The sequence below is a fragment of the Lathamus discolor genome, chromosome 6 (genome assembly GCF_037157495.1).
Source record: "Lathamus discolor isolate bLatDis1 chromosome 6, bLatDis1.hap1, whole genome shotgun sequence".
Taxonomy (NCBI): Eukaryota; Metazoa; Chordata; class Aves; order Psittaciformes; family Psittacidae; genus Lathamus; species Lathamus discolor.
In genome coordinates, this window is record NC_088889.1 from 80,606,618 (window position 1) to 80,631,844 (window position 25,227).

Here is a 25,227-nt window from a genome sequence, read left to right on the forward strand (position 1 = left end):
AGAGCAGGGGACAGGGCAGCTCTGAGCAGGACTCTGGCTATCCCCAGCCCCGATGGCCATTATCCCCAGCACCGGCAGTCACAGGGGTCTGGGTGCTGTGCCAGGCTCCCACCATGCCATGCCGTCCAGCCGTCCTGCATCCTCTGGCCATCTGTGTCCTCAGCGCCCTGTGTCCTGCAGAAGTCTCCAAACCCCAGCTGTCTGTGACCCCCAGCTGTGCCCTGCATGCCCATTCTGGCACTTCCTGTTGCCAAAACAGAACAGCACCTCCAGCCACAGCTGCTGTGGGACCCGAGCTGCTCACCATCGTCACTGCCCTTAGTCCCTCATGTGGCCAGCATGGTCCCATAGCAGAGACATGGGGCACCCCATCGGCACTGCAGTCCTCAGTGCTGGTCCCAGCCACAGGGCTGCCCCAGCTGCTCTCCACACATCATGTCCCCATCTCTGCATCCATGGGCACTGCCTGGCCAGAGCCATCACCCCTGGGCACTCAGCCCCATGCCCCCTGGCACCACAGCACCCTGAAGTGCATCTCCCGATGGTGACCATATCCTGCTACCTCAGAAGGTTCCAAACCCCATCCAGAGCTGGTCAGGGAGCCCTACACCTGCCCTGGGGAGCACGGAGCTGGAGATGGGAGGTCCAGACCCACATGGGGGCTGCATAGCACCAAGGGGTACTCCATGGAGTGGCTTCACCTGGTGTGGCGGCAGCGCCTGTTTGCAGAGGCATGGCTCGATAGGCAGTGTGTTCTTCAGAAGATCCCTACTCCAGGAGTCAAAATAGCATGAAATTCAATTTTACACCTATTTGACAAAGCTTGATTTCACCTCCAATCAGCGCGGAGATAAGAGCCCTCGGCACAAGTGTGCGGGCAGTTTGGCAGCTGGGGCTGCCGATTTAATAGGTGAATTTACAGGAACAACACTTGAAAATCCCCTGGCTAGTGAACCATTAAGGTGAGCCCTGCCTTCCGTCCCCACGTCCCTCCCCGCGCCGCTCTCCCGTTGCTGGGTGCTAAAGCAAACCCCGGCTCTATTTACCGAGTCTACTATTACAATACAGCTACCAAATATTTGCCAGCCGTCAGCTCGCTGCCCCGCTATAAATACTTCAGGCCCAGGTGGAGGGACGGGAAGGGGGAGCGGCGCGGGAGCCTATGCATGGCCAGGCGGCAGCGCCAAGGTGAGTGCCGAGCCGCGGCCCCGGGCGATGCCCTCCTGCCACGCAGTGTTTCTGCGGCTGCGGGTGGCCGTGGGGAAGGCTGGCCCCATCGCTGAGGCAGCCCCGCGCCCCTTTCCCTGCAGGCTGGAGGTACGTGGTGCCTGCAGAGGCTGAGCTCCAGGGCAGCGTGGCGGCATGGATGGGGGTCTTGCGGTGGGGAGGGCACAAAGAGGGATGCGTGGTGACCCCAGAGATGGCAGCGGTGCTGTCTCAGGCATAGCAGGAGAAGGACTTGTCCCCCAGGATTTGTCCCCTGCCTCATGACTCTCTCAGGGCTGAGGCAATGGCATGTGGCCAGGGATGCCCTGCAGTGAGGCAGAGCTGGGGACCCATGGGTACAGGAGGCACTAATTACTGGGGACCTCATCCAGCTCAACATGACCCAGCTGTGGCCAGAGCCCATCAGGGCAGTGCAGGGAGGTGGCTGGGGTCACCCCGTTGCAGGGAAACACATGGGGCCATTGTGTGGGCAGGACATAGGGCTCAGTGTCCCAGGTGCTCAGCCCGTGGTGGCAGGGTGGGTGCTGAGCACCATTCAAGCCCATGTACAGCTCCAGGGGGAAGGGGAACATCCCACTGCCCCACAGCTCTGGGGGATGTCACCGTTGCCCCTTGGCTCATGCCTCGGGGAACGTCCCCACTGCCCTACATCCCATGAATTGGTGGAGACATCCCTGCTGCCCCACATGCAATGACTTGGGGACATTCCCATTGTCCCACATTGCACGGGTTTGCATGGACATCCCCGCTAACCCACATCCCATAGGTTTGCATGGACATCCCCACTACCCCACATCCCATGTCTTGATGGGGATGTCCCTGTTGCCTGATGCACCAGGATTCAGTTAGGATATCCCCACTGCCCCTATCCCATGACTCAGGGTATGTTCCCACTGCCCCATCTCACACATCTCAGTAGGGGCATCCCTGCTGCCCAATGTCCCAGGTTCAGTGGGGATGTCCCTGCTGCCCCGTGTTCCATGATTCAGGGCAATGTGTCCACTGCCCTGTATCCTATGGCTTGGTACAGACATCCCTGCTGCTCCATGTCCCATGGCTTGTGGGGGATGCCCTGCCGTACGGCGCAACACCGTCCCTCTGCCTCCTCAGGGCCAAGCGCAGTGCAGCGGGTCGGGGGGTGTGGGGTGCGTGCCACCTTCACCCGCTGTCCTGCCCGCAGGGTGAGCGCGGGCCCCGGGGTGCCCCTGCGTGCTGACATGGCTGCAGGTGTCATCCGGCCGCTGGCCGAGCTGCGGCTGCCCTCTCCCTTCCCGCACGGCCTGCTGCTGCCCGTGCGCCCCGAGCCCGACTTCCCCGACCTCTCCGAGGAAGAGGAGGAGGAGGAAGACGAGGATGAAGAGGATGCAGCAGAGGAGAGCACGAGGCTGGAGCTGGCCGTCCCCACCACCGCCGAGCCCACGCTGCAGCTCCTCCGGTTCTCGGAGCTCATCAGCTGTGACATCCAGCGGTACTTTGGGCGGCGGGGCCAGGATGAGGCCGCCGGCAGCCATGGCGTACCCGAGGACTGCGGCTCACCCCGGCACACCGAGCCCGAGGCGCCGCGGGGCAGCCCCGGGGCCGTGCACAGGCTGGGGCCGCTGGCCGAGCTCTTCGAGTACGGAGTGCACCGGTGCCTGCCGCCCCGGGCGGCCAGCGGCAAGACACAGCGGCTGGAGAGGAAGTACGGCCACATCACCCCCATGCACCGCAGGAAGCTGCCGCCCTCCTTCTGGAGGGAGCCGGGCCCCGGCCCCGCCGGCCTCCTCCACGCGGGCACCCCCGACTTCAGCGACCTCCTGGCCAACTGGACGGTGGAGCCGGGGCCGGAGCTGGGCGCTGGGCGGGAGCTGCAGCCGGAGCTGGGCCGCCCGGGGCTGGAGGCCGAGCCCTTTGCCGGGCTGTGACCCCACCGTGGCCCCCAGCCCCGCCACGCGCCGCCAGTTAATGATAAACCTGGCAGCAGCGGTGCCAGCGCGGGGCACCTGGAGCTGCCGGGGCAGAGCCGGCCATGGGACGAGTGAATAAATGACTCCTGCCAGGCACCAGTGTGTGCCGTGTCCTTCGCCACCCACCGCCGGTGACAAAGGGCCACTGCTCAGCCCGGCCCTCGGCAGGAACCGGCTGCCCCGGCAGCAGGGAAAGGAGGGAAGCGCGGTGCCGGCAGGAGCCAGCAGCCCGTGTTTACTCTGCAGCCCAAGTCAGTGCATCCCAGTCCCTTATCTCAGCTGCGCCAGGGCAAAGGGCGACGTGGGGCTTCACAAAGCACCCGGCTGCCAGCACCCAGTGGGGACCCATCACTGCCATAGGGACCCACTGCACCCCAGGGCTCCCCTGCCCCATGGCAGTGCTGGGGAACCAGACCCACATGGAGAGCAGAGCCATTTCCCGGTGCTGGGAGGGCAGCCGGCCCTTCCCCACAGCCCCCACCGCCGGACCTGTCTGTTACCAGGGCCCAGCCGAGGCATTCCCTGCATTGTGGCAGCTCTTTGTTGGCCATGAAAGGAAAAGCACCCGGGATGGGGCAGCCATCCCCTGCCTTGAGCACTCCAGCCCTGCCCGGGCTGATGAAGGTTGGGGGCACTGGCATCACCCCCTGCAGCCCCCCAACATGCAGCCCCCTCACTTGTGCCCTCCCAGCACCAGCAGTGGGGATGGGGCTTGGCTCAACCCCAGGGGTGCACCAACAAACATGGTCCTAAGGCCAGAAAGTGGCTTCAGGGGAAGGGAAGCAAGAGCCAGGCAGCAGCACAGTAAAAGTACAAACAGGCTTTATTTCAGCACAGTATCCCACAGTCGAAAGCCCCTCCAGGCACCAGGTTGCCTTTACCCAAGTGAGGAGGATGGAAGGTGCAATGCTAAGGTGAGGAGTACAATGGTAGAAGACAGGGGAGCTGAGGTGCCAGGGCTGGAGCCCTCCTCAGCACCCAGTAGAGTGCTTCCAGCCCCAGATCCAGGGGATCCTGGCCCAGGCTGCTGGAAAGGGCTGGAAACACATGCAGGGGTGCTTCTGGACCCCAGCATGGGCAGAGGCGAGAGGCAGCAGCAATAGTGGGAGGAGGGCAGGAGTGGCAGTGTGGCACAGGCTGCCTCAGAGGAGGTAGCTCTCCCCCACCCATCCCTGCCCAAACCCCAGGAGTGTCTCCCCAACGTGTGTGTTGGGGTCAGAGTTTGGCCAAGGGAGTCAAAAAACAGCAAGAGGGAGCAGCTCTGAACCGCATGAGCCCCTTTTATTGCACAGTTGAGCAGGGCAGAGCCTGCCCCATGGCTCAGCTCAACCCCACCAGCAGCAGCACGGGGCAGCAGGACACAGCCCTGGAAGCAGGAGGGACCCCACCATGTCCCCCTGCTTCCCACACAGGCCCTGGGACAGAGGCCAGGGCAGGGCTAGGTCCCAGACAGCCTGGGCTGGATAGACGAGGCAGTGGAGGCCATGTGCTGTGGCAGAGGGTTATGGGCAGCTCAGGACACTTCCACTCCCCTGGCACGCTCCAGCCTTCACCCAGCCCTCGGAAAAAGCCTATGCCAGCAGCTAACGGAGCCAAGGGTGTGTTTCCACCCCTCAGGGAAGCAGGGGAAAGGGTGAGAAGAGGAGGCAGTAGACGTGGGAAGGCAGCAATGGGCAGGAGAGCCGGGGCAGCACAGCTGTGCCAGTGCTCCAGGCACCACAATGCCTGCACAGGCCGGCCCAGGCCCCTCCCTGCCTCCCGCAAAAGGGGGCCCCAGCTCCGAGGGGCCGGGGTGAGTCTCCCTCCGCTGGGCAGAGCCACCCCACATCACGTCTGTGCCAGCGAGAGCTCCTCCAAGCCTTCCTTGCCCAGCCGGTACCTGGCGAGGTCCTTGCGGGTGACCATGCCCACCACCTGCCGGGACAGGGACACGGTACAGCCCCGCGCTGGCAGCAGAGCTCAGGGACAAGCCCCGGCTGCCCATTCCCAGTGAGCAGGACTCACCTCATTGCGATTGTTCACGACCACCAAGTGCCGTAGGCCCAGGGCTCGGAACAGCTTGAACACCCGTGGCAGAGATGCCTCCTGCACGTCAGACGGGATACATGGGCTGTGGCATCCCCAGCCAGCACCCATCACTCACCCATGACCCCCAGGATGCTAGAGTGGCCCAGGGGTCTCTGGCCATTACCTGGGGCACAGTGTAGGGCGAGGGGTTCATGAACTCGCTGAGGTCAATCATGCACTCGCGCTCATCCTGGGACACATGGATGGATTGGATGGGGGGGAAGCGCGGGTAGGCATCCCGGAAATCCTTCAGCTTCAGCCGCCGCTGCACCAGGCTGAGGTTGGCCCTTTCCACAAAAACCTGGGGAGGAAAGAGACTGTTGGGGACCATCCTGAAGCACCAACAGGCACCAGAGCAATGTACAGGGCAGGGAGGGAAGAGGGCAGGAACATGGGGCAGATGGACCATCTGCAGAAGAACCATTTCCTATTCACTCAAGGGCTTGTGAGCCCAGTGGGGTGCAGGAAGACGCTGGGGTAACCGCAGCACAGCATGGAAGCCCCCACCCTCTCCTCAGGTGAGCTGAGGTTGGTGACAGGGACCATCCACCAGCTCCTGTTTAGCAAGACAGGCAGGACAGGGGCACCAGGGCTCAGACATAGCTCCAATGGCCGCCACGCAGCATCACCCACCTTGTGCTTCAGCAGGACGATGAGCTGGGAACGTAGGATCAAACCCCGCAGTCCTGCCACCTGTGACAGAGCACGGTGCATGAGATGGCGCTGGGAAGGGGATGGAGCAAGGGGGAGGGTCCCATTCCATGGCCAGCTCTCACAAGTGGCTCCTGGCTCACCTGCGTGGTGCCAGGGTTGCTCTCCACCACCGGGAAGCCATTGTGGTTGGAGGAGGTGTCGCTGAGGATGTCCACAACCGTGCCCACCCGCTCGATCCTCCGCAGGCAGGTGACGGGAGCACTCATGACCTCCCTGCAGGGAAGGCTCAATGTGAAACACAGCCCCACATGTGGCACGCCCCACATATCCCACCCCCCAACAGGCCTCTGCAGCCCTGATGTCTCCCCTGTCCCCAGAGCCTGCCAGGGACACGGGGAGGGAATGCACCACAGGCCACACTCCCTGCTGGGGAAGGAGCTGGGCTGGTGGCACCACACAGCAGTGACCAAAGTGTGGCACCACCTCTACTGCCAGCTCGGGCCAACAGCGTGGTCCAAAAGCTGCTGCCCCAGGACTGGCAGCATCCCTCAGGCACCTACCTGGCTGTGAGGGAGTGGGACGTCACCGGGGCCTCCCAGTGCAGGAAGGGCACGCTCTGCAGCTGGATGTGCATGTCATAGAGCCCCTGCAATGAGAGCCGAGCCATCAGGAAAAGCCTGCTGAGACGCCAGGGAGTACAGCAGCTCACCTTGGAGAAAGGACACCACTTGTCCTTGGCCCCCCAGCGTCACCAACCCGGACCCCGGCGAGCACACCAGCTCTCACCTCCACAAAGTAGTCTCCCACAATCTTTGCTGTCATCAGCACCAGCATGATGGGGAAGCCATAGGTGACATTGCCTGTTGCCTCCATCATGATGACTGTGAGACTCAGCGTCATCCGCACTATCCCACCTGCAGGAGACACCCAAGGGGTCTGGGAGTTTAGGAAAGCAGGGGAACATGGGGTGATGGTATAGCAGAACACCAGAGGTTCCCGAGTCTCTGCACAGTGATCCAGGATTGCCAACACAGGCAGGGGTGCCCGGGACAAGCCGACCTCACTAGCGCCCCAGTGCTGCCTGTGCTTGGCAGGGTAGCTGGGAAGGTGACAGCAAGGCTGCGCTTCAGCCAGGGAAGCAGGAACCACCTTTTCCCATGCCACCTTCACCCCAACTCGAGCAGGCACTCACCCAGCTGTGCAGCAGCTCCCATCAGGGCGTATTTCCCAGGGTCAGCCCAGATCTGAGCACAGGAGGGAGAAGAGGCTGAGTCAGTTGCTGGCTCCAGGGCACCCAGAGACAGTGAGCAGTGCCCTGGCCCCGACCCTCCCTCCGAGAAGTGGGGAGGAATGCCTGAGGCTGCCTGCATGACCCAGCAGCTGACATGGCCCCACTGGGACATGGGAAAGCCCAGACTCAGTTTAGGAAGACATCCCATTCCAGACTGCTGTGCCAAGCTCTCAGCCAGCTCCATGCTGCCTGCACATGCCTCTTGTCCAGAGGCAAGGGAGGAGGGCTGGGTGCCATGGCTTCCACTGCCCAGCACCCCTTCCCACAAGCAACTCACCGAGCCTTTGGTCAGGTAGGACAGGGAGATGCCAAACAGCCTTCCCCAGGCAGCACCAATCAGCAGGGAGGGGATGAAGACCCCCGCAGACACCGTGAGGCCATAGGTCCAGCAGGCCAAGAAGAAATACATCAGTGTGAACATGCCCAGTGTCATGGGGTTGTAGGAACCTGAGGTGGAGAGAGAATGGAGTTAGTGCTGGTCCTGCAGCATGATGGATTACAGCCACAGAACAGACAGCAGCAGCCCCACAACACACTCCCAGCAACGGAAGCCCCTCTGCCATCCTGGCAGCATGAGCCTTTCAAACAGACTCTTTATTTCTGCCCCCTCAAAGGCCCTGCCAACCGGCCAGTGCCATCCCAAGCCATCCCGTCCCACTGAATCCAGCACATGCCTTCCCTTCATCTTGTGACCTGTGATGACCCGTTCCTTCCCAGCCCCGCGGTTCCCAGCCTCCCACAAGGCAAGGTGATGAACTCCAAAGCCCCCGGGGAAAGCCAGTGCTGGAGGACAGAGGTGCTGGGGAGCTGGCAGGGGTCCTGCTGCCAGCCCTGGAATGAACTCAGCAGGGCTGGTCTTGCAAACCCCATCGCGTCCCACATCTCCCATGGCTGCTCCAGCCAGCCCCAAGCTGCCCCTCGGTGCAGGCTGTGCCATCACAGGGAGACCTCAGGACTCAGCCAGCTGCTATTTTAGGATTGCTGAGCAGCTCAGTCTGGTTTAAACGAGTAGTTTGCAACCCTTCCTCCACAGGGAGGTCAAGAAACCAGAGCCTTGAGCCAGGGAGGGCCCAGCACTGCAGGAAGCAGCCCCAAGACACAGGACGGTCATCACTTGGCTTCAGATGGCCAAGCCACACTCTCTGGGCTGAGGATTTAGAAACGTGGAGCTGTCTGCTCCCTGTCCACGTGCAGCTGGTCACGAAACTCGGACCAGCGGGCAGAGGGCACGCTGTCACAACACTAGGTCCAAGGGAAACAGGAGCTGGAACCTGGGAGCCAAATTGCGTTTCTCAAGCAAGTCCAAACCTCAAGATCCACCTCCGCAGCCTGCCCAGAAGGTAAAGTCATTCTGGGGCAAGAGGCCCTGCTAATGGAGAAAACAGCCAGGGATGTTTCTAGGACGGAGCTCAGACAGCAGCAAGGGTCAGACGTGCTCCCACGCAACTCAAAAGCAACGGCTTGGAAACATGCAACAAAACCAGGTCCTCATCCACAGGCTCCCAAGTCCACAGCCCTTTGGCTGAACTCACAGGTGCCACCAGTTCAGCACCCATCCTTCCTCCTTCCACCACAGCAGGAAAGCAGTGGGCACAGTGCTTTGCTGGATCCCATCCTGCCCGCAAGGGGCTGTGCTGATTAACCCCTGCCTTGTCCCACGAGCAACCAGGAAGCAGGTCAGCCACCTCGCAAAAGCCCACCCCCATTCTGCTCACATTCAAGGACCTGCTCACCAGATGCACAGACCTGGAGCGTCATGGAAGAGGTTGACAACACTCTTCTCAGGTGTGTTGAAGAAGGCAGTGGCCATGGAGTTGTACTCTCCATCAGCACAGAAAAGCTGAAGGGGGAAGAAGACAAAGTTAGAAGTGGCAGATCCAGGCTGCCAAGGCTGCAGGCTCAGGGGGATGCGTGCTAGCGATGAGGCAGCGCTGTGCAGCAAGCACAGCAACACCGTGCTTTGCTCTGTAGCTCTGCCTGCCACGGGGAGCACTCGCTGTGAGGTCCAGTGCCACAAAACCCAGCAAGGTCTTGTCTCCCTGCTCAGCCCCCAGCTTCAGACCAGGCTCAGGGTGCCCCCCACACTGGGGAGCCATTCTCCAGCATCTCCTACCTGCAGCGGGTATGCCACCGTGCTCCCCTGGATGGGCTGGCAGTCTCTCGAGCAGTAAATCATGACAAACCCCACAGTTGCTGTCACTGCTGCCACCAGCATGGCCTCAACCACCTGGAGGCAGGGCCGGTGGATGTACCTGCAAAGGGAGCAGAGTGATGGTGGCCCCCAGGGGTGCCAACAGGATCACCCACAGCCTAGCTTGGCACACTACATTGGGCATATGGACAGGCTGCTCCATTCCCAGGCCCTGCCAGGCTGTCCTGTGCTCCATCCTCTGGCAAAGCAGTCTTGGGGACTGGGCAGGGAGGCCAGCAGCAAGAGCAGCTCTGCCCAGCCAGCCATTAACAGACCTGCCTGTCTTCCTTGCCCAGAGCCAGGCACAGATCCCATGGGAAGCTTGGTGTTGTTCGGCCATGGGGACAGTGCAGAGCACAGCGCAGAAAGCTGCAGCACAGAAAGGCCAAGAGGAGCGAAGCACTGGAAGCTGCTGCAGGCCCCTCACTGCTCCACCTCCCTGAGGCCACGAGGCCAGTCCTTGTCTTTGAAAAGCTGCTAACAAGTACTGGCTGCACCAGACTGGGCTTGAATGGCTTTGGCAGCTCTCTCGTCACTCTCAGAAGCGTGCATGCTCAGTGTTTGCACTTCTTTGGGCCCTAAAGTCAGTGAAGCGCAATACCTAGACAAGGCCAGAGCAACAGTGGGAAGCTGTGGGTCACAGCCTTGACAGCAGGCAGTGAGAGGCACATAGCGTCTTTGTCCCCCAGCTTCCAGGGCTGTTGTTGTTCGTGTTAAGTGTGATGTAACGGCCTTGCTCTGGCTGCAAATGCCACTTCGAGGGCGCACAGAAGGTGCCAGCCAACCTATGTCAATCTCCTCAGTTACCTGTGAGCTCTTACCTGATCCGGAACATCGTTAACCAGTAATTGAGGGCATTGAACAGGGCTCCGAGGATCCCACCTGCAAATGAAGAAGGAAAAGCTCAGTATACGGGTCGCAGGGTCTCCTATGGCTGCCCAGGACACAAGGAACCTGTAAAGCTCAGGGAGACACCAACAACCCCTCCAGTGTGATGGCAGCACTGGGACACGTGAATGCTGTCCCTGCAGAGAAAGGCAGGACCTGACACCAAGAGGAGCCCCACAGCAGCAGCAGGGTGGCTGGGGCCGGTGTCACAGCACTGGCACTAGGCAGGCAAGGGACAGACCAACTCCACAGCGGTAAGGGCAGTTGGAAAGCCAAGGGCTGCCCACGACTGCAATGCACTAACCTCAGTGACTGCAGTATATGGATTAAAGGGTCTGCTTTTGCTACAAGGGTAAAGCTTAGGCCAGGATTCAGCTCTCATCCCCACCTTGTAAGCCCCACAAGGCTGTGCTTCAGAGTTTAATGCATTTCCCATTCTCCCTGGGAAACTCTATCCCAAAGCTTTTTAGACTCAGACAGAGAACATAGAAAATTATTCAGACTAATCAAATTGAAAGAGCAGCACTCTCTTACCAACCACTCCCATAAAGATGAAGATAGGAATTTCCTGGATTGTGTATCCCATTTTCTGCAAGCAAGAAATGGATTTCAGGTCTCCTGGCCCATCTGCAGCCCCGCAGCTGGTCACTGCTGGGACAGCACAGGCCTACAGCCCCCAGAGCTGCCCCAAAGCCTCCCCTGGGCACTCAACAGCCCCAGGCCCAGCCGTGGCTGCAGGAAAGGCTTCTGCTGGGTTGGTGGAGCTGGGCTCTGGCCAGACCCACAGCCTGCAAGGGCAGAGCCTGCCTCAGCCTCTGGGTGATGCTTTAAGACAGCCCCAGGCTGCTGTGGGATGTTTTGAACCCCCATGGCAGAGCCCTATATGGGGAACATCTGTGCCGTACCTCATTATCAAACCTGCCAAAGTTGATGAGCCCAGGGCTGGAGAGATCCCAGGCATTGCCATGGTAAACGCTCAGGACAGAGTTCAGAGTGAACGTGGAGATCATAGAGGCAAAGAACTGGAAGGAGATGCAGCCCTCAGTCACTGCCAGACACCCCCAGCCCTACTCCCTCACCATGTGCCCCCCCCCCCCCCCCATTTCCCCAAACTGCCCCTCCAAAGCCTTTGGGGAGAGCTTGGTACCACAGTGGGGGCCAAGAGGCCACGCTCCCTATGGCAGCACTCTAGGCAGCTTACACCAACCAGGGGCTCACTCCTGTTACCTATCCATTGCCTTGGGGCACAGCCCAAGGAGGTCCCTTGGGAAAAGATTGACAGCAAGATGGAGCTAAGCCAGGACCAAATTCAAGCTGAGGACCAGGGCACAGAAGGGGAATGGGATACTGTTCCCTGGGATGTGTTACACACAGCTGCCTGGCTGGGATAAGGATGTCAGGAGGCTGGGACTGCAGGGCATGGGGAAAAGGCAATGCCTCACACTGCAGCCCTCAATTTGCTGCTGCGGCTTTCCAGCACTTACAATTCTCCACGTCAAGAACTGGTTCCAGAAGGAAGCCCCTTCCTCCAAGCTGAAGAGGACACCGCCTGCAAATGCAACACACAAACACCTTCAAAAGTGGCACATGTCACAGACCCCTAATGCACAGCACCAGCTGAGACATCTAGATTCATCCCAGCCCATGTGTCCCATACAGTCCCAGACCTCACAGGCTCCAGTGAAGGGACCAGAAGCCCACTGAGCCATCAATGATGGGGCAGTACCCTCCACTGCCCTCCTCCATCCCAGGGAGGCAACACCTGGGATCCGAGACAGATGACCCCACACCTCCTCTCTTCTTAAGACCTGTGGCATGGTCGGACAGTTTGCTGTGGAGCTGGGCATGTTGTGGGAGGGCTCCCGCAGTGCCATAGGCAGATCCCAGCAGCTGTCTCTGTGCAAGTGGGAGCCACCTCCTGATGAGATGCACATGCAGGCAGTGCCAGTATCAGAGAGCCAACACACATACCCACAGGGGCACCAAACGCAGCCGAGACACCAGCAGCAGCTCCAGCTGAGACAAAGTCCCTCTTCTCTGTGTCTCTGCGGAAATACTCAAAGATCTGAAACACCAAAACAAAGGCAGGTTTAGGGCTGGCCACAGGAATGACCTTAGTGGAGACACAGCGTAGGCCATATATGACCCAAGCCACCAGCATGACCCCAAGGAACAGCCCAGTTTGGGCACAGGAGGGGCACCTCCAGCACAGCCCCTTGGCCCTCAACACCAACCTTGAAGTCTCGCTTCAAAGACGTGGATCTTCCCTGGGAGATGCCGGCAGCAATCACCGCTCCAGAGTGAATCATGGGTCCTTCCTGTGGGCAGTAGAGCAGAGTCAGACTGGATAAGGAAGAACCCCAAGGACAGTCAGGGATGGATGAATGCTGCTCACCAGGCTGCAATCCTGAAGAAACTGGCAGGAGAATCTGCCTCCAGGAAATACAGACCTTGCCATTTTGCCCTCTTAAATCCTCATTCTGTGAAGGGGTTTCTGTAGCACCTTCTGTTCTTACCAGCACTCCCTCCAGCCCAGGAGGCAGGAACTTCCCTTGCCTGCCTTCAATCCCAGCAAGCTAGAAAGGCTCCAATAGGGCACCCAGGTCTCCCCCATCTAACATTTGCAGGGACAGCTACTGATGGATGTGGACTGCTGCTCTTCTGCCCTCAGCCCAGCCACACACAGCCTTGCTTGGTGGCACCACACACACCAGGGTGTCACCTTGGCCAGCAGACTAGGGAATAAAACTAGGAAGTCATTGGAGGGCCCCTAGCATAGGGCTGGCAATGGGCTGCATCATGTGTGCCTGCAGCGGGTGACAACATGGCAGCAGCATGCCAGGGATTGCTTTGTGCACATCACCTTCCCAACAGCCAGGCCGCCGACCACTGAGAGGATGACTCCACAGACTTTGATCACCAGGGTCTGCAAAACAGAGACGACAGGCTCAGCACAGCACAGCACAGCACGGCACGGCACACACGACCATGGCAGCCATGGGGACACAGACCCAACTAGCCACAGGAGGCAGGGACCCTAGGGAGGTTGTGACTCTCAGCCCCCCATTGTGGCAATGGGGTTTGGCCAAATTTCTTCTTGGACAGAGCAAAAAGTTACCCAAAGCTGCTCTCCCCAAAGCCAGGGGATCCAGGCTCATCCCCGGGCAGGAGGTTTAACCACCCAGCACTGGGGGGAACAGCTATGGAGCTGGGTAGTGCAGCAAGGAAGCCAGGAGCTTGTGCCAGCTCCTCCTCTGCCACAGTGCAGCAGGATCACCCCCAAGAGCAGAAGGCACTCACCCCACCACCTGATGCTTCCTACCTTGAGGCGGACAACGTGCGGGATCTTCACACCATTGAGATAGCATTTGATCTGGGGAATGCCGCTGCCGGCTGCGACGGGCTGCAGGGAGCACGAAGAGCATGAGTGGCTGCCACGTACAGCATGGGGAAACACTGGCCACCTTAACCCTGTCTCTCTGCACAGGGCACACCAAGCACAACCTCAGGAAGGCTCAGAGATGATGCCAAAGACTATCTACAGCCTCTGGAGGAGGGCTTCAGAGAGGCACCCATTCCCCCTAAGGGCAAATGTGACAGGGAGAAGGATCTGGCTGGGTTCCTGGGGGACACTAGGGTGTTCCCATCACCGCGCCATGGCCAGGGGCCAGGCGCCGCAGAAGACTCACACTTGGTGGCCAGAGAGAGCAAGGGCAAAGCCACAAAGCTTACTGCTGACCCAGAGTGGCCTGTAGGGAGCCATTGCCTACTCCCAGCCATAACCAGCCCCAGTCTCTGGAGCAGACCCTCTACGCCAGGCTCCTGGCTCAGCACTGTCAGTCTGACAACCCCAGAGAAAGCCCACAGCAGAGATAGAGCCAATGCTGAGAAGTGGGGCTACCAAGAGCCAATCTGGCAGAAATACATTTGCTATTACATGAATTCGTATGTTTTCTGGAGACACGATCTTGCTTCCCCATGTGAAGAACTGGGGCAGGAAGCACAAGGATACACCAATCCAGACTGGTCCCAAACTCTTACCTCTATGAAAGCAACGATCACGGAGCCCACCATCACCACACTGGCGTTCAGGGTGGCCCAGAGCAGCAGGGAGAAAGACAGGCCCCCTTTCTCTGTGAACTTGTCAATGTCTGCAGAAGCAGCTCAAGGAAAGGCCAGTGTTGGTTGGGTACCATCCCTCCCACCATGAGAATGCAAGTGAAAATGCTTCTCGGGCTGTGCCAGCACAGCAGATCCTGTGCACCTAGCCAGGGCTGCTGCAAAGAGCCCCCCCCATTACAGCAGTGCCCAGGCACAGCTCAGCTCTGCAGAGCAGCCAGGCACACAGCAGCACTTCACGTGGCAGGGTCTGTGTCACCAAACCCAGGCAAGGAAGTGCTGTCCTCTTCCCCAGCACCCTTCTGGCAGGCACCAGGAGCACAGATCCCGTAGCCCTGGGTGGCTGATGGCTATGGCTCCATTGGAGGATACTGCCCTTCACCACCCGGTATTTCAGCCCAGCCAGGTTCTCCACCACGATGTCAATGAAGCAGGCGACAAGCCCAGTAAGGATGCCGATCATGGCACAGATGACCCAGCGCTTGATCTCCACTGTCCGGAAAGCCTGAGGGGGCACAGAGCCATGAGAGCCCACTGCTACCCAGCCTGGGCCCTGCCAGCGACAGGGAGACCCCAACCCACCCCAGGCCACCTTCTCCAGCACAGCTCCAAGCCTGGCAGCTCTCGTAGGAGCTGGAAAGCCAATGCTGGCTCACTCAGGACTGCAAAGCCTGGCAGTGCCCCTCTGTGGGATCCCCAACAGCAGGCTGCTTTTCCAGCTTGTCTGCCTCTGTCAGGCCCCTCCTGTTGGGCATCTTGCTGCAGCAAGACTCCCAAAGTCCCCAAGGCAGATGTTTCACATTGCTCCAGAAGTCCCTCTGCTCAGGGACCTACCCCATGCCATTGGCTACCATGTGCATGCAGGCTAGCTCCCATCTGAACCATTCTGTGCTGAGTTCTTGCCCATGAGGTTTTAAGGCTTGTCACAAGTTGGCCTATCTTTAAACCCACCCTGGCTCAAGCACTGCTCTGAGCACAACCTCCTCTGGCATGGAGAAGCTCCCCAGGAGCCAGGAAGGGGGAACAGCTTCCTGGGCTATCGAGCTGCAGGGTCAGTGGGCAAGACTCACTGTGTGGTTTATCCTCCTCTCCTCCTCCAGGAACAGCTGATTTTCACTGTTGTCATAGTCCAAACTCTACATTAGGAAAGGGAAATGCTGTTACTCTCTAGCACAGAGGAAGAAACCTTGTGCTGGGGAGGGCTGCCCTCAGGCCCTCACCCCTGCCCCTCCACACCCTCATGTCATTTCCTCCCTCAAACCAGCTGCTTCTCCACTGAAACCCCTCAGCTGGGCAGCCACAGCCCAGATCCGTGTAACTCATCCACTGCATCCCAGAGGGCACTTACCTCGTACTTGAGCGACAGGAGCTTCTCGTTGTGGGGGATCTCGTTGGGATGCTGCCGAGGGAGCTCTGTCTCCTGCAGGATGTGGTGCATAAGTTAGGACAGCCAGGTCCCAGTCCAGCCCTCCCCTCTGGCACATAACTGCTGGTTTAACACTAGCTTTCATGCTCAGGAGAGGCAGGAGGACAGCAAAGTGCAAGCTGCTAGCAGGCTGGGATCTGGGATGATTTTCCACCAGCTGGTGGATGTACGGGATTTAAGGCAGCTGGAACAGGCTGTGAGGTGTACACCCTCATCCACCCTCAGGAGGGACTCTTCCCCACGAGCAGATGGAGGGATTGCCCAGCCAGGTGCCACACTGCCATGTTGATCCAGTGCTGCCTCCAAGCAGCTCCACACTCCAGAGGAAGGCAACCTTTCACCTCGGCAGGAAATTCCTTCAGCCGAAAGCAAGGAGCTATTTCAAGCAGTTATTTCAAACCATGGGTTTGGGCAGAAACCAAATTCTGATTCCCAAACACCTTTGACCGTGCAAGCTGTTCCCAGCTCCAAATTAGGGCATTTACTGAGGATGCTGGAGGCACCCCCAGGGCAGCGGCACCCCACACCCTTCCCTGGCCCTGCATTACAGCTGTGGCCAAAGCAGGCCCAGCCTGTCCTCTGAGGGACTGGATTAAGGCATGTTCCTTCCCATTTAAGCATTCCACAAGAAATATTTAGCAAAAGTCTTCTAATTTGAACTTTCTACAGCTCCAGAGCTGAAGCAGGAGCATCCAGGGAAGAAAAAGCTTTTCATGTGTGCAGGTGGGAGGGGGGTAAGTTGAAATCTGAGTGTTCCTGCAAGATGCCCCCTCTATCACTAACCCTGTCCCCAGGGCTGAGACACCTCCCCCCAGCTGCTGTTATACTTCCCTCTGAGCTGGGCAGCAGGAGAAGCAGCTTTAAGGAGCAGTCATGTCAACAAGGAAGAAATCCCTTCCCATCAGACCCGCCTGTGGCCCTTGTGCTGCCACCCAAAGAGATGCTGTCCTTGGGCCAGCTTTCCCCAGGTAAGGGAAAGCAGCAAGGGTTACAGCAGAGGGCAGAGCAGCAGGGAGCTGCCAATGCTACGATGGTCACCCAGCCCAGGAGGAAGCACTGGAGCCCTCGTGGAATACGTGGGATGTGAGGAGAGGGAATAATAGCAGTTACAAGTCCTGCCAGTGGAGGAAGGGAAGGGGGCTTGGTAACAATGGGCCCCTTTCTATGCCACTCACCAGCTCATGGACGTCCTCGTTGAGGTCCACATTGCTCAGCTGCCCAATGCGCAGGAAGGAGGAAGGAGTGAGCTGAGGAGAGAAAGGAAAGAGGGGTCAATTCCTGAATGTGCTGCCAGCCCTGGCAGGAGGAAGGAGCAGGCACACGGGTGCTCGTGCTCAGCTCCCCTTGCTGAGCTCTGCCTGCCACCACCAGAGCCCCAGAAGTGCAGCACCTGCAGAGGACTGCTCTTGGAGGGCACACTGAGGAGGTGGGGCCCCAGAGGAGCACAGGCAGCAGCAGCCTGCCAGGGCTTGGGAGAGCTGCTCCAGCCTGCTGGCTGGCAGAGCCGGCTCACCGGGGAAGTGCCAGACAGCAGCAGCTCGCTTGGGACTGGCAGCCCTGAGAGCTGGCGAGAGTCACCAACAGCCTCTGGGCAACGAGTGGGGTACCCCAGCAAACCTGTGCCGAGCAGCACGCTCCACACTCCCCTGGAGCAGGGCAGGAACAGACCACCTGAGCAGAAAGCTTCATCTCCAAAGTCACAAGCACACAAGTCACAAGCTGGGGCCACCCTCAGCTCATGCACCCAGACAGCAATAAGGGATGGCCAAGGGCACATTTGGCTCTGCCATCTGCTCCAAGGGAGCAGTTCCCAGCCAGGGAGATGAGCACATCGGCATGTCCATCTCCCCGTGAGCAGCCAAGACTGAAGCGATGGCTGGGCTGGCTGCCAGCCGATGCACACAGGAGGAAGCAGGGCATGATGCTCTCGTGCAGCAGCACCAGTGCCTTCCCAGCACTGTGATGGGAAGAAGCATTTGCATCTCCCCCAGGGAGTAGGTTCCCCTTTCACTGGTGACCACTCAGGCTGGGTACTGGCAGCACAATTGCATCACATGAGAGTTTTCAAACTCTTTGGGGCACTTCTCATCTGGCCAATGCAGGCAAGGGCTTGGGCTGCATGGAGCCAGTGCTATGAGGGACCCAGCAGAAGCAGCACACTGCCATCACCCTCCTCTGCTGTTGTGAAACACCAGGATGCACAAGGGTGCGAGCAGCACCGTCACTAAGCACAGCCCAAACACCATTTCTCAACAATCAGATCTTTCCCTCCGGAGCCTCACCCCTCCCAGCTGCCTGGCTTAAGGACTGGAGAATAAAAGCAGGATGGTGAGCAGCAGCAGGGCCCTGCCATGTTGGTCCCTCTGTGCCAGCAAGCTCACAGATCCCAGACAGAGCCCCTGCTGCTTTAATCCCCCACCAATCCTATCTGGAACATGAAGGCCAGAGCAGCCAGGAGCCGTGCACGTCACTGCAGATGAAGAATACCCCTTTGTGTTTGCAGCCTGACCTATTTTCCCATTTCTCTGTCTGCTCCACACTCCCATTCACCCCCTGACCTGCAGGCGGGTTTTACCTCAGCTCCTCAAACCCTCTTCAGCGCCGTTTTGTCCCCAGCAGCCTGAGACCACAGGAGGGGCTGAGCACAAAGTGCTCCACACAACCGCTTTTGAACACTGGTTTGGCAAGACCAGCCTGGGCTTTGTTTCTGGTCTGCGATGGCTCCACAATCACCATGGAAGGGATCCAGGTGGACCTTTATCCCAGCAAACAGAGCAGACTGCTGTGAGCTGGGCACACTGAAAGCTGCCACCTCCCTGGGGGATGTGGATGGGAACTTACAGAGTCAGGAGCTGCCTGTTTCAGTGCCTGCTGGTGCCCAGCTGTTCTGGTGGCAGCAGAAGTCCCAGCTGGGATCCCACTGTCCTAGGGAGGTGGGAAGGACACGGTCCTCAACCTGAAACCCTGGCTGGGACAAAACTGAGACCTGCTAAGGGAACCCACCTGCACCCAGCTTCGGGAAGAACAAAGATTAAAGGCTCCCTTAAGTGCCACATGTATAGGGCAAGATGAAGGCAACAAGATGGAGGTGGTCACTCATGCTCACACCCAGGGTCAGACCTCAGGCACCAAGCCCCCAGACAGGACCAGTCCTTCAGGGAAATTCTTCTGCTAGCCAGGGGGTCCACAAAAAGACCAGATGTGACTGAACTGGTGACACTCTCCTATCCCCATCCCTTCCCTATGGGGCAAGAGGCCAGGAGGGCACTGCAGCTCCACTCTCAACAGATTAGGCAGCAGTAGGACCCAACCACAGATGAAGGGAAAGGAGCAAAGGAGCTTCAGTTGAACCTGAGCTTCCAAAACCACAAGCATCATGGTTTTAATATGCCCCCTCAAGTCCTGGCATCCCTCTGTCACTGCGAGCAGAGCTGGCTCCTGTCTTGCCCAGCATGGGGGAATCACATGCTGGGAGGGCGGAAAAAAGCTACTTTCATCAGCTCCTGACTTTCAGAAGATGAACAGGAGGGATTCAAGTAGCCAGGAGCCAAGACAGAGGTTATTTGTGCACGGCCCATCAGCTCACCAAACACATGGGCAGCACTACCCTCCTTCAGATGTTTTTCAAACTCAGGCCAAGACAGCTGCTGACCTCGGGTACTCATGATGTTGGGGTGACCGTGGTACAATTATCTCCACATAACAACACACACTGTTGCCAAAAGGCAGAGGGCACAGAGGAGTTAACAGCTCCCCTGTCCCAGGAGAGGCTCTGGGGCCAGCGACCCTGCCTCCAACAGCAGCACGCAAACAGCAGCAGCACCCAGCCATCAGCACTCGTCCTGTTTGGGTGGTAAAGCTAATTCCTTACCCATTTCAAGCTCTGCAAAGAGATGTCTGGAGCCCTGATCTGGACCCAAACCGCTTAACATCTTTGTCAGCAGGACAGTTGGAATGCTGGTGGCAAGGCTGCTCCTCAGAGGGAGCTCACCAGGCTGCAGTGAAGCCCCTGAAGTTCAACAGGGGTAAATACAAAGCCCTGCACTGGGATGGATGTACCCCAGTGGTTAGCAAGGAGCTCTGCTGAAGGTCTTGCAGCAAACTGGTGGAGCAGCTGAACAGGTGCCAGTGGCACAAACCTGCAGAGGAGGTGGTCAACTGCCTCCTGGGTGGTGAAAGACCACAGCCAGGAGGTGTGAGGAAGGGATCCCAATGCCTCCACTTGGCACCTGCGATACCACACCTGGGACTTGGCAGCCAGTTTGGGATCCCTGGGACCAGAAAGGCACAGGAGTGAGTCCAGAAAGACAGTCAGGGGCTGGAGCACCCAGTAAGATGGATGAAGAGAAGCTAGTGATTCTCAGGGAGATTATCTTACCATTTCTGGATGCCTAACAAGATGTTACAAATACAGAGCCAGACCTTCCTCAAAGCTTCGCATTGATGGGGCACAAAGCAGCAGAGGACAAGCTGCAGCAAGGGAACTTCTGAAAGACACTGGAAATAAACGATGGTGGCACACTGAATCTGGTGCCAGAGAGGGTGCAGAGTCTGTACTTGGAGACACCCAAATCTCCACCACACGTGGCCCTGGGAGACCTGATCTAAGAGATCAGCTCTTAGCAGGACCTGGGCTGGAGACCTCCTGAGGCTGCTTCCCCTTTCATCACGTTGCCATCTAGTCCAGTGCCACTCTGAGACTGGCAAGAGCAAATTCAGGATCAATCTCAACAAGGAAAACAATCTGGGAGAAGATCTCAACCACCCATGCCCCAAAAGGATTATCACCAACGTCAGGCAACAGCAGCAGTGAACACAGACAGCAGCAGCAGCCCAGAGCTTTGCAGGTCAGGATGGGAGACAGCAGCACTGCTGCCAGCATCCCCATTTGGCAGAGGTGATAAGAAGCCACGCTGCCATACATAATGCCACAGCAGCATTTTGCCTCCAAGCAGAGCAGTCAAAGAGCAATCCTTGTTTGTGACAAGAATGACTTTAGTCAAGGCACTGCAGAAGTAACCCAGGCTGTGCACACTGTGACCCAGCAGTGCCTCTCAAACACTGCTCCAAAGAACCATAAATAGGGAGCGCCTGACCCTGCTCCACAGTGCATTTTCACAGGGATAACCCAGGACAACCCCCACTCCCAGTGACCACCGCTGGTGTGAAGATACCCGCTCCCCCATACACTGCCCCTTATCACTGTCCTGCTCACTAACGAACTGGAAGCATGTGGCTTTCTGTGACCAGTGAGATAAAGCACGGCACAGCCCACACTGGGAGCCCACAGCGGTATTGCAGAAGCAGTGATAGGGAAGGAAGAGGATTTCCAGCCCCAGAGCCCTCTTGGCCCCAGCATGCTCTGAGCCCCTGGTACCTGCCTGGGTGAGAGGGATGGCTCCAGGCTGCAAGGCTGTGTCACTGGGTGGCTCACTGACAGGGGAAACCCTGTCACCAGCTATGGCAGCGCACGGGGGGGATGAGCTGCAGGGCTTTTGGAATCCCCCTCCTCTGACACAAGCACAGCTGTGATGGGCTCCAAAGCAACACAGCCGTCATCCCCGAAATGCACCACACCAGGAGAGAATAAGGCTCCTCACCTCGAGGCCCATAATGGGGGAGAAAGAATCCAGACTCTCTCTCTGCTGTCACCCCTTGGTTACAACTCTGTCTCCAGCCTCCTGCTGTCACTCCTGGGCACAGTCGCTCCTTGCCCCTCACCTGCACCAGGCCGGGAGATGCTGTTATTATCCTGACCCCTCTGCCTTCCTCCAGGCACCTTGATCCATGTGCAAGAAAGCAGTGCAAGGTTAAAACACTGCTGCAGTCCCGGATGATGCACCCAGCCAGAGGACTGGACTTGCTAAATCCCCTCTCCTTGGGAAGGCTCCAAGGACAATGGCTTTCCAGGGACTCCAGCTCCTAGCAGCGGGCAGGCAGGGACCGGCAGCCTCTCTGCCGGTACCCAGGGGATGTGCAACCTGCAGCCCATCCAGCAGGAACCAGGGCTCACCCAGACTTCTCTTTCCTCCCTCCCCCCAATCAAGACATTGTGATTGCAGCAAGCACAGCCCTCCAGCACTGCCCCCCAGCCACAAAGGCTGCACTCGGCAGCCTGTTTTGTGAAGTTACGAGGAAACAAGACAAACAGCGTTTTATGTAGAATAAACCCTTGGGGGTTAATAAGGACAAGCTGCTCAGCAGCAGCCTGGTCACATTATGGCTCCCCACTGCCCAACCCCCCTGTTCCAGACCCCCTCTGGAGCAGGGGCATTATACCAATCCCAAAGTCAAGGCATTTTAACACAAACACAGAGCATATCTTTGATGGGTAGCAAAAGGGAAGTGTTCTTTCTAGAAAAATGCCTAATGATGGACATTGGCTGTTCCCACTACAATTTGCCAGTTTTCAGCCTAAGAACTGACACACTCAGCTCGAGAGCATGGGAAGGGGGCAGCCCATGGCAGGCACAATGCTCAGATGTACTGGCAACTTCTTGCTTCTTGATATACTTGAGGCACTAAAAAGTGCCGGTGAGAGGATAAAGGCTCTGTCAGCTCTGAAGCAGCGCTCAGCTGGCCACAAAACCAGAGACGACCTCAGACACAGCCCTGCAGCATCCATTCATGGTCATGGGCACATTTATCCAGCCCCTCCTCACCTCCCACCCACAAGTGCTTGATCTCAGTCTCTTGCAGCAGTCACCCGGAGACTGTTTCGTTTTGTCACTCTAAGGTCAGTTTCATTTCTATTAACCAAGCCCAGCTGTTGAGAAGAGAAAGGGAAGAAGCTCCACTGGGGACATTTTTGTTGTATTGCCGCAACCCAATTTTAAGCCTCCCGTGAGCTGAACAGCTCCAGTCTCTGTTCCTCTGCCTAATCTGTCCTGCCTTCCTGCTTCAATCTAAAATGGCATCAAGGTCAAAGGGATGGTGTGAGAGAGAAGCAGCTGTCCTACACCAAAAAGCAACCCCAGGACTATGGTAACAACCCAACCACCACTGCCAGGTCAGTGCCCCTGTTAAGGGCACGTGTGGTCAGGACAGCTGTGGGCTCAGAGCTCCAGCAAGGTATTCACTCTCCTCCTTTGCTAAGGAAGATGCCACGTAGCACCTTGTCACCAGCTGGGACCTCAGCTATCCACATTGTGAAGGGACACGGCAATGATAGATCACAGGGCTGGGTCTCCACCACCCCTACTGTAGAGGGGCTCAGGCATCTTTTCTAAGCCACCAGAAAAGCCCTTTCCCAACTGATCCGCAGCCACGAGGTCTGGTTAATCCCTTCAGACCTGCAGAACCCACCATGTGGTCTTCAAAGACAACCCGTGCTGTACATACACAGGGGCTTGTACAGGCCAGGGAGTTTATCTGCACTTTCACACCAGAGCAGTGCAGTGGCACAGGTGACTCCTCCAGCCGCCATCCCTCACTCCCGCAGCGCCACGCAAGGCACTTCCAGCCTAACGAACCCTAATTAGCCTGCTGTTCTGACTTGCCCAGAAGGGCAGCACAGAATCATGCTCAGCAAGCAGTCCCTGCTAACAGCTGCCAAAAGCTGGCACTGCTCCCTGTCTCAGCTCAAGTCTCCCACCAAACTCTTCATAGGAAGTTCGAGGGCATCATCTGCCCCTCTGTCACCTGGAACTGACACAGAAGCACCCCCATGGATCTCACCCAACATCCCACCCAGGCCATGGCCCTCACTCAGCACAGCTGCTCAACTGCAGCTTTGCTCCGTAACAGGCACCAAGTGCCGTGGCCAGAGCCATGATGTGCTTCAGTTAACCACAGCACATGTGGAGGAGAGACTGACAGGCAGAGTAACAGCCTCTGGGTACACTGGAGGCAAGCTTATCTTCAGTTCATCACCCAAAATTAATCTGCAAGAAGAAATTGGCTTCCCTCTGCAACATGGCCCACCCTGGACCTGCTGTTTGCCACTGTAGTTCTGCACATCCTGCACGATGCCCACCACCACGCCAGCATTAGATGCTCTTGTGTTTGAGCCCAACCTGTTGGCTTGGACAGCACCAGTGTGCCAGGCAACATGACCTCCAAAGGAATGGCATTATTAGTGCAGATGAAGGGGGCAACCCCAGCAGGCAGGCCAGGGACCACCTGCACCCATGGCCGAGGAGCGGGTAGGGGGCAGGTCAGCTCCGCAGAGCTGCAGCAGGGCCCTGGCAGGCACCGGTATCACTGGGAGCTGGCACCTCGTGACGGCAGCCGGCTGCAGCGGGAACTGCCCCGCTGCCCCGCAGTGAGTCGGTCCCACGCTCAGTTTTTCCCGCAGGAGCGACCCGAGGCCCCAGCCCTGGCTCCCCCCCACATCGGGCTCTGCCAGGTTCTGCTCTCCCCGGCTCGGGGGAGCCCGCAGGAGCCCCGACCTCCCCCGAGGGCTGCTCTGGGCACAGAGCCTGGGCACCCAGTGGCTCCCCACCGGCAGCTCCAGCCCAGCCCCGAACACACTTAAATGCTACAGGGGAGGAGGACGCATACATGACCCCAGCCCCCAGGCTCAGGCCCAGCCCGCCTCCGGCGGCCTCTCAGAGCGGGGAGCCCAGGGATAGAGCAGATCCCTCCCGGTGCTCCAGCACCCCCATCCCGGTGCCGGTACGCACGTGCCGGCTGCCCGCCGCCGCGCCGGGGCCGGTGCCGTTGAGCAGCGGGGTGGTCTCTCCCGCTCGCCCGTCCTCATCGTAGTCATCCTCGTCGCGGTCGCGGCCGGACCAGGACACTTTCTTAGCGACGTTAGCCATGCAGGGCGACGGCAACACACACCTCCGCCGGGCCCGGCCTCACCGGCCAGTCATGTGATAGCCGGGCCACCGCCCTCACGTGAGCGCTACGGCGGCCGGCGGGAGCTGCCCTGCCCCGCTGCGCTATGGGAGTTGTAGTCCCGTCGGCCCCGCTCTCCGGCCTCAGTCCCGGTCCGTAGCCGCCACCAGGCCCGTCTTGCCGCGCTGAGGCTGCCGCGGGCGGGACAGCGGAGACGGAGGCCCGGGAGGCTGCAGAGCCGTAACGAGGCCTTGCCCCACGCTGGGCCCAGGCACACCCGTCCCCGGGCAGCAAGGCCCCGCCACAAGTGCCCCGGACATGCAGAGGGGCTGGGGCCGGCGCTGCCCCCAGTCTCCGGGCAGAGTGCCGCAGGGCAGCCACCGGGGAGCGTTCTGTGTGCTTCACCCGAGCCCCAGCCCGGCCCAAAGCTCTGCTCCCCATAAGGAGCCCCTCGCACAGGGCAGGCACATGGACAGCCCGCACCCGCTCTGGCACCTCTGGCTCATCCCAGTCACGGGCTTTTCCATGCTACAACTTCCCCGTGGGTCTGACTCAGTGACAGATGCTGGCGGAGGCAGGGGATGAGCAGGGGTCACCTGTGTGTGACCCAGCCTGGTGATCCAGCTGCCTGCGTGAA

The 25,227-nt window shown here is 58.9% G+C and overlaps 2 protein-coding genes across 5 annotated transcripts; one reads left to right on the forward strand and one right to left on the reverse strand.

Annotated features, from left to right (window-relative positions):
- The first annotated feature begins 956 nt into the window (after nt 1-956).
- Nucleotides 957-3,269, forward strand: PERCC1 (proline and glutamate rich with coiled coil 1). 2 transcript variants are annotated; one of them, XM_065686377.1, is made up of 2 exons: nt 957-1,188; nt 2,408-3,269. In XM_065686377.1, the coding sequence occupies exons 1-2, from the start codon at nt 1,163-1,165 to the stop codon at nt 3,129-3,131; spliced, it is 750 nt and encodes a 249-aa protein (XP_065542449.1). In that variant the 5' UTR covers nt 957-1,162; the 3' UTR covers nt 3,132-3,269. The 2 variants fall into 2 exon arrangements, with proteins under 2 accessions (XP_065542449.1, XP_065542450.1); XM_065686378.1 differs by lacking the exon at nt 957-1,188 and adding an exon at nt 1,251-1,317.
- Nucleotides 3,270-3,978: 709 nt separating this feature from the next.
- On the reverse strand, nt 3,979-24,642 carry CLCN7 (chloride voltage-gated channel 7). 3 transcript variants are annotated; one of them, XM_065684058.1, is made up of 25 exons: nt 24,434-24,642; nt 16,985-17,056; nt 15,732-15,803; nt 15,454-15,519; nt 14,756-14,888; nt 14,306-14,415; nt 13,587-13,667; nt 13,128-13,190; nt 12,499-12,582; nt 12,236-12,329; nt 11,749-11,813; nt 11,170-11,286; nt 10,799-10,853; nt 10,198-10,258; nt 9,299-9,437; nt 8,932-9,025; nt 7,463-7,632; nt 7,087-7,138; nt 6,681-6,808; nt 6,455-6,540; nt 6,035-6,167; nt 5,874-5,933; nt 5,365-5,541; nt 5,178-5,258; nt 3,979-5,087 (listed from the first exon to the last, which is right to left on the reverse strand). In XM_065684058.1, exons 1-25 carry the CDS (start codon nt 24,569-24,571, stop codon nt 5,001-5,003), a joined length of 2,418 nt encoding a protein of 805 aa, XP_065540130.1. In that variant the 5' UTR covers nt 24,572-24,642; the 3' UTR covers nt 3,979-5,000. The 3 variants fall into 3 exon arrangements, with proteins under 3 accessions (XP_065540130.1, XP_065540132.1, XP_065540131.1); XM_065684060.1 differs by lacking the exon at nt 24,434-24,642 and adding an exon at nt 21,410-24,408; XM_065684059.1 differs by lacking the exon at nt 24,434-24,642 and adding an exon at nt 17,427-21,401.
- Between the last annotated feature and the right edge of the window lie 585 nt (nt 24,643-25,227).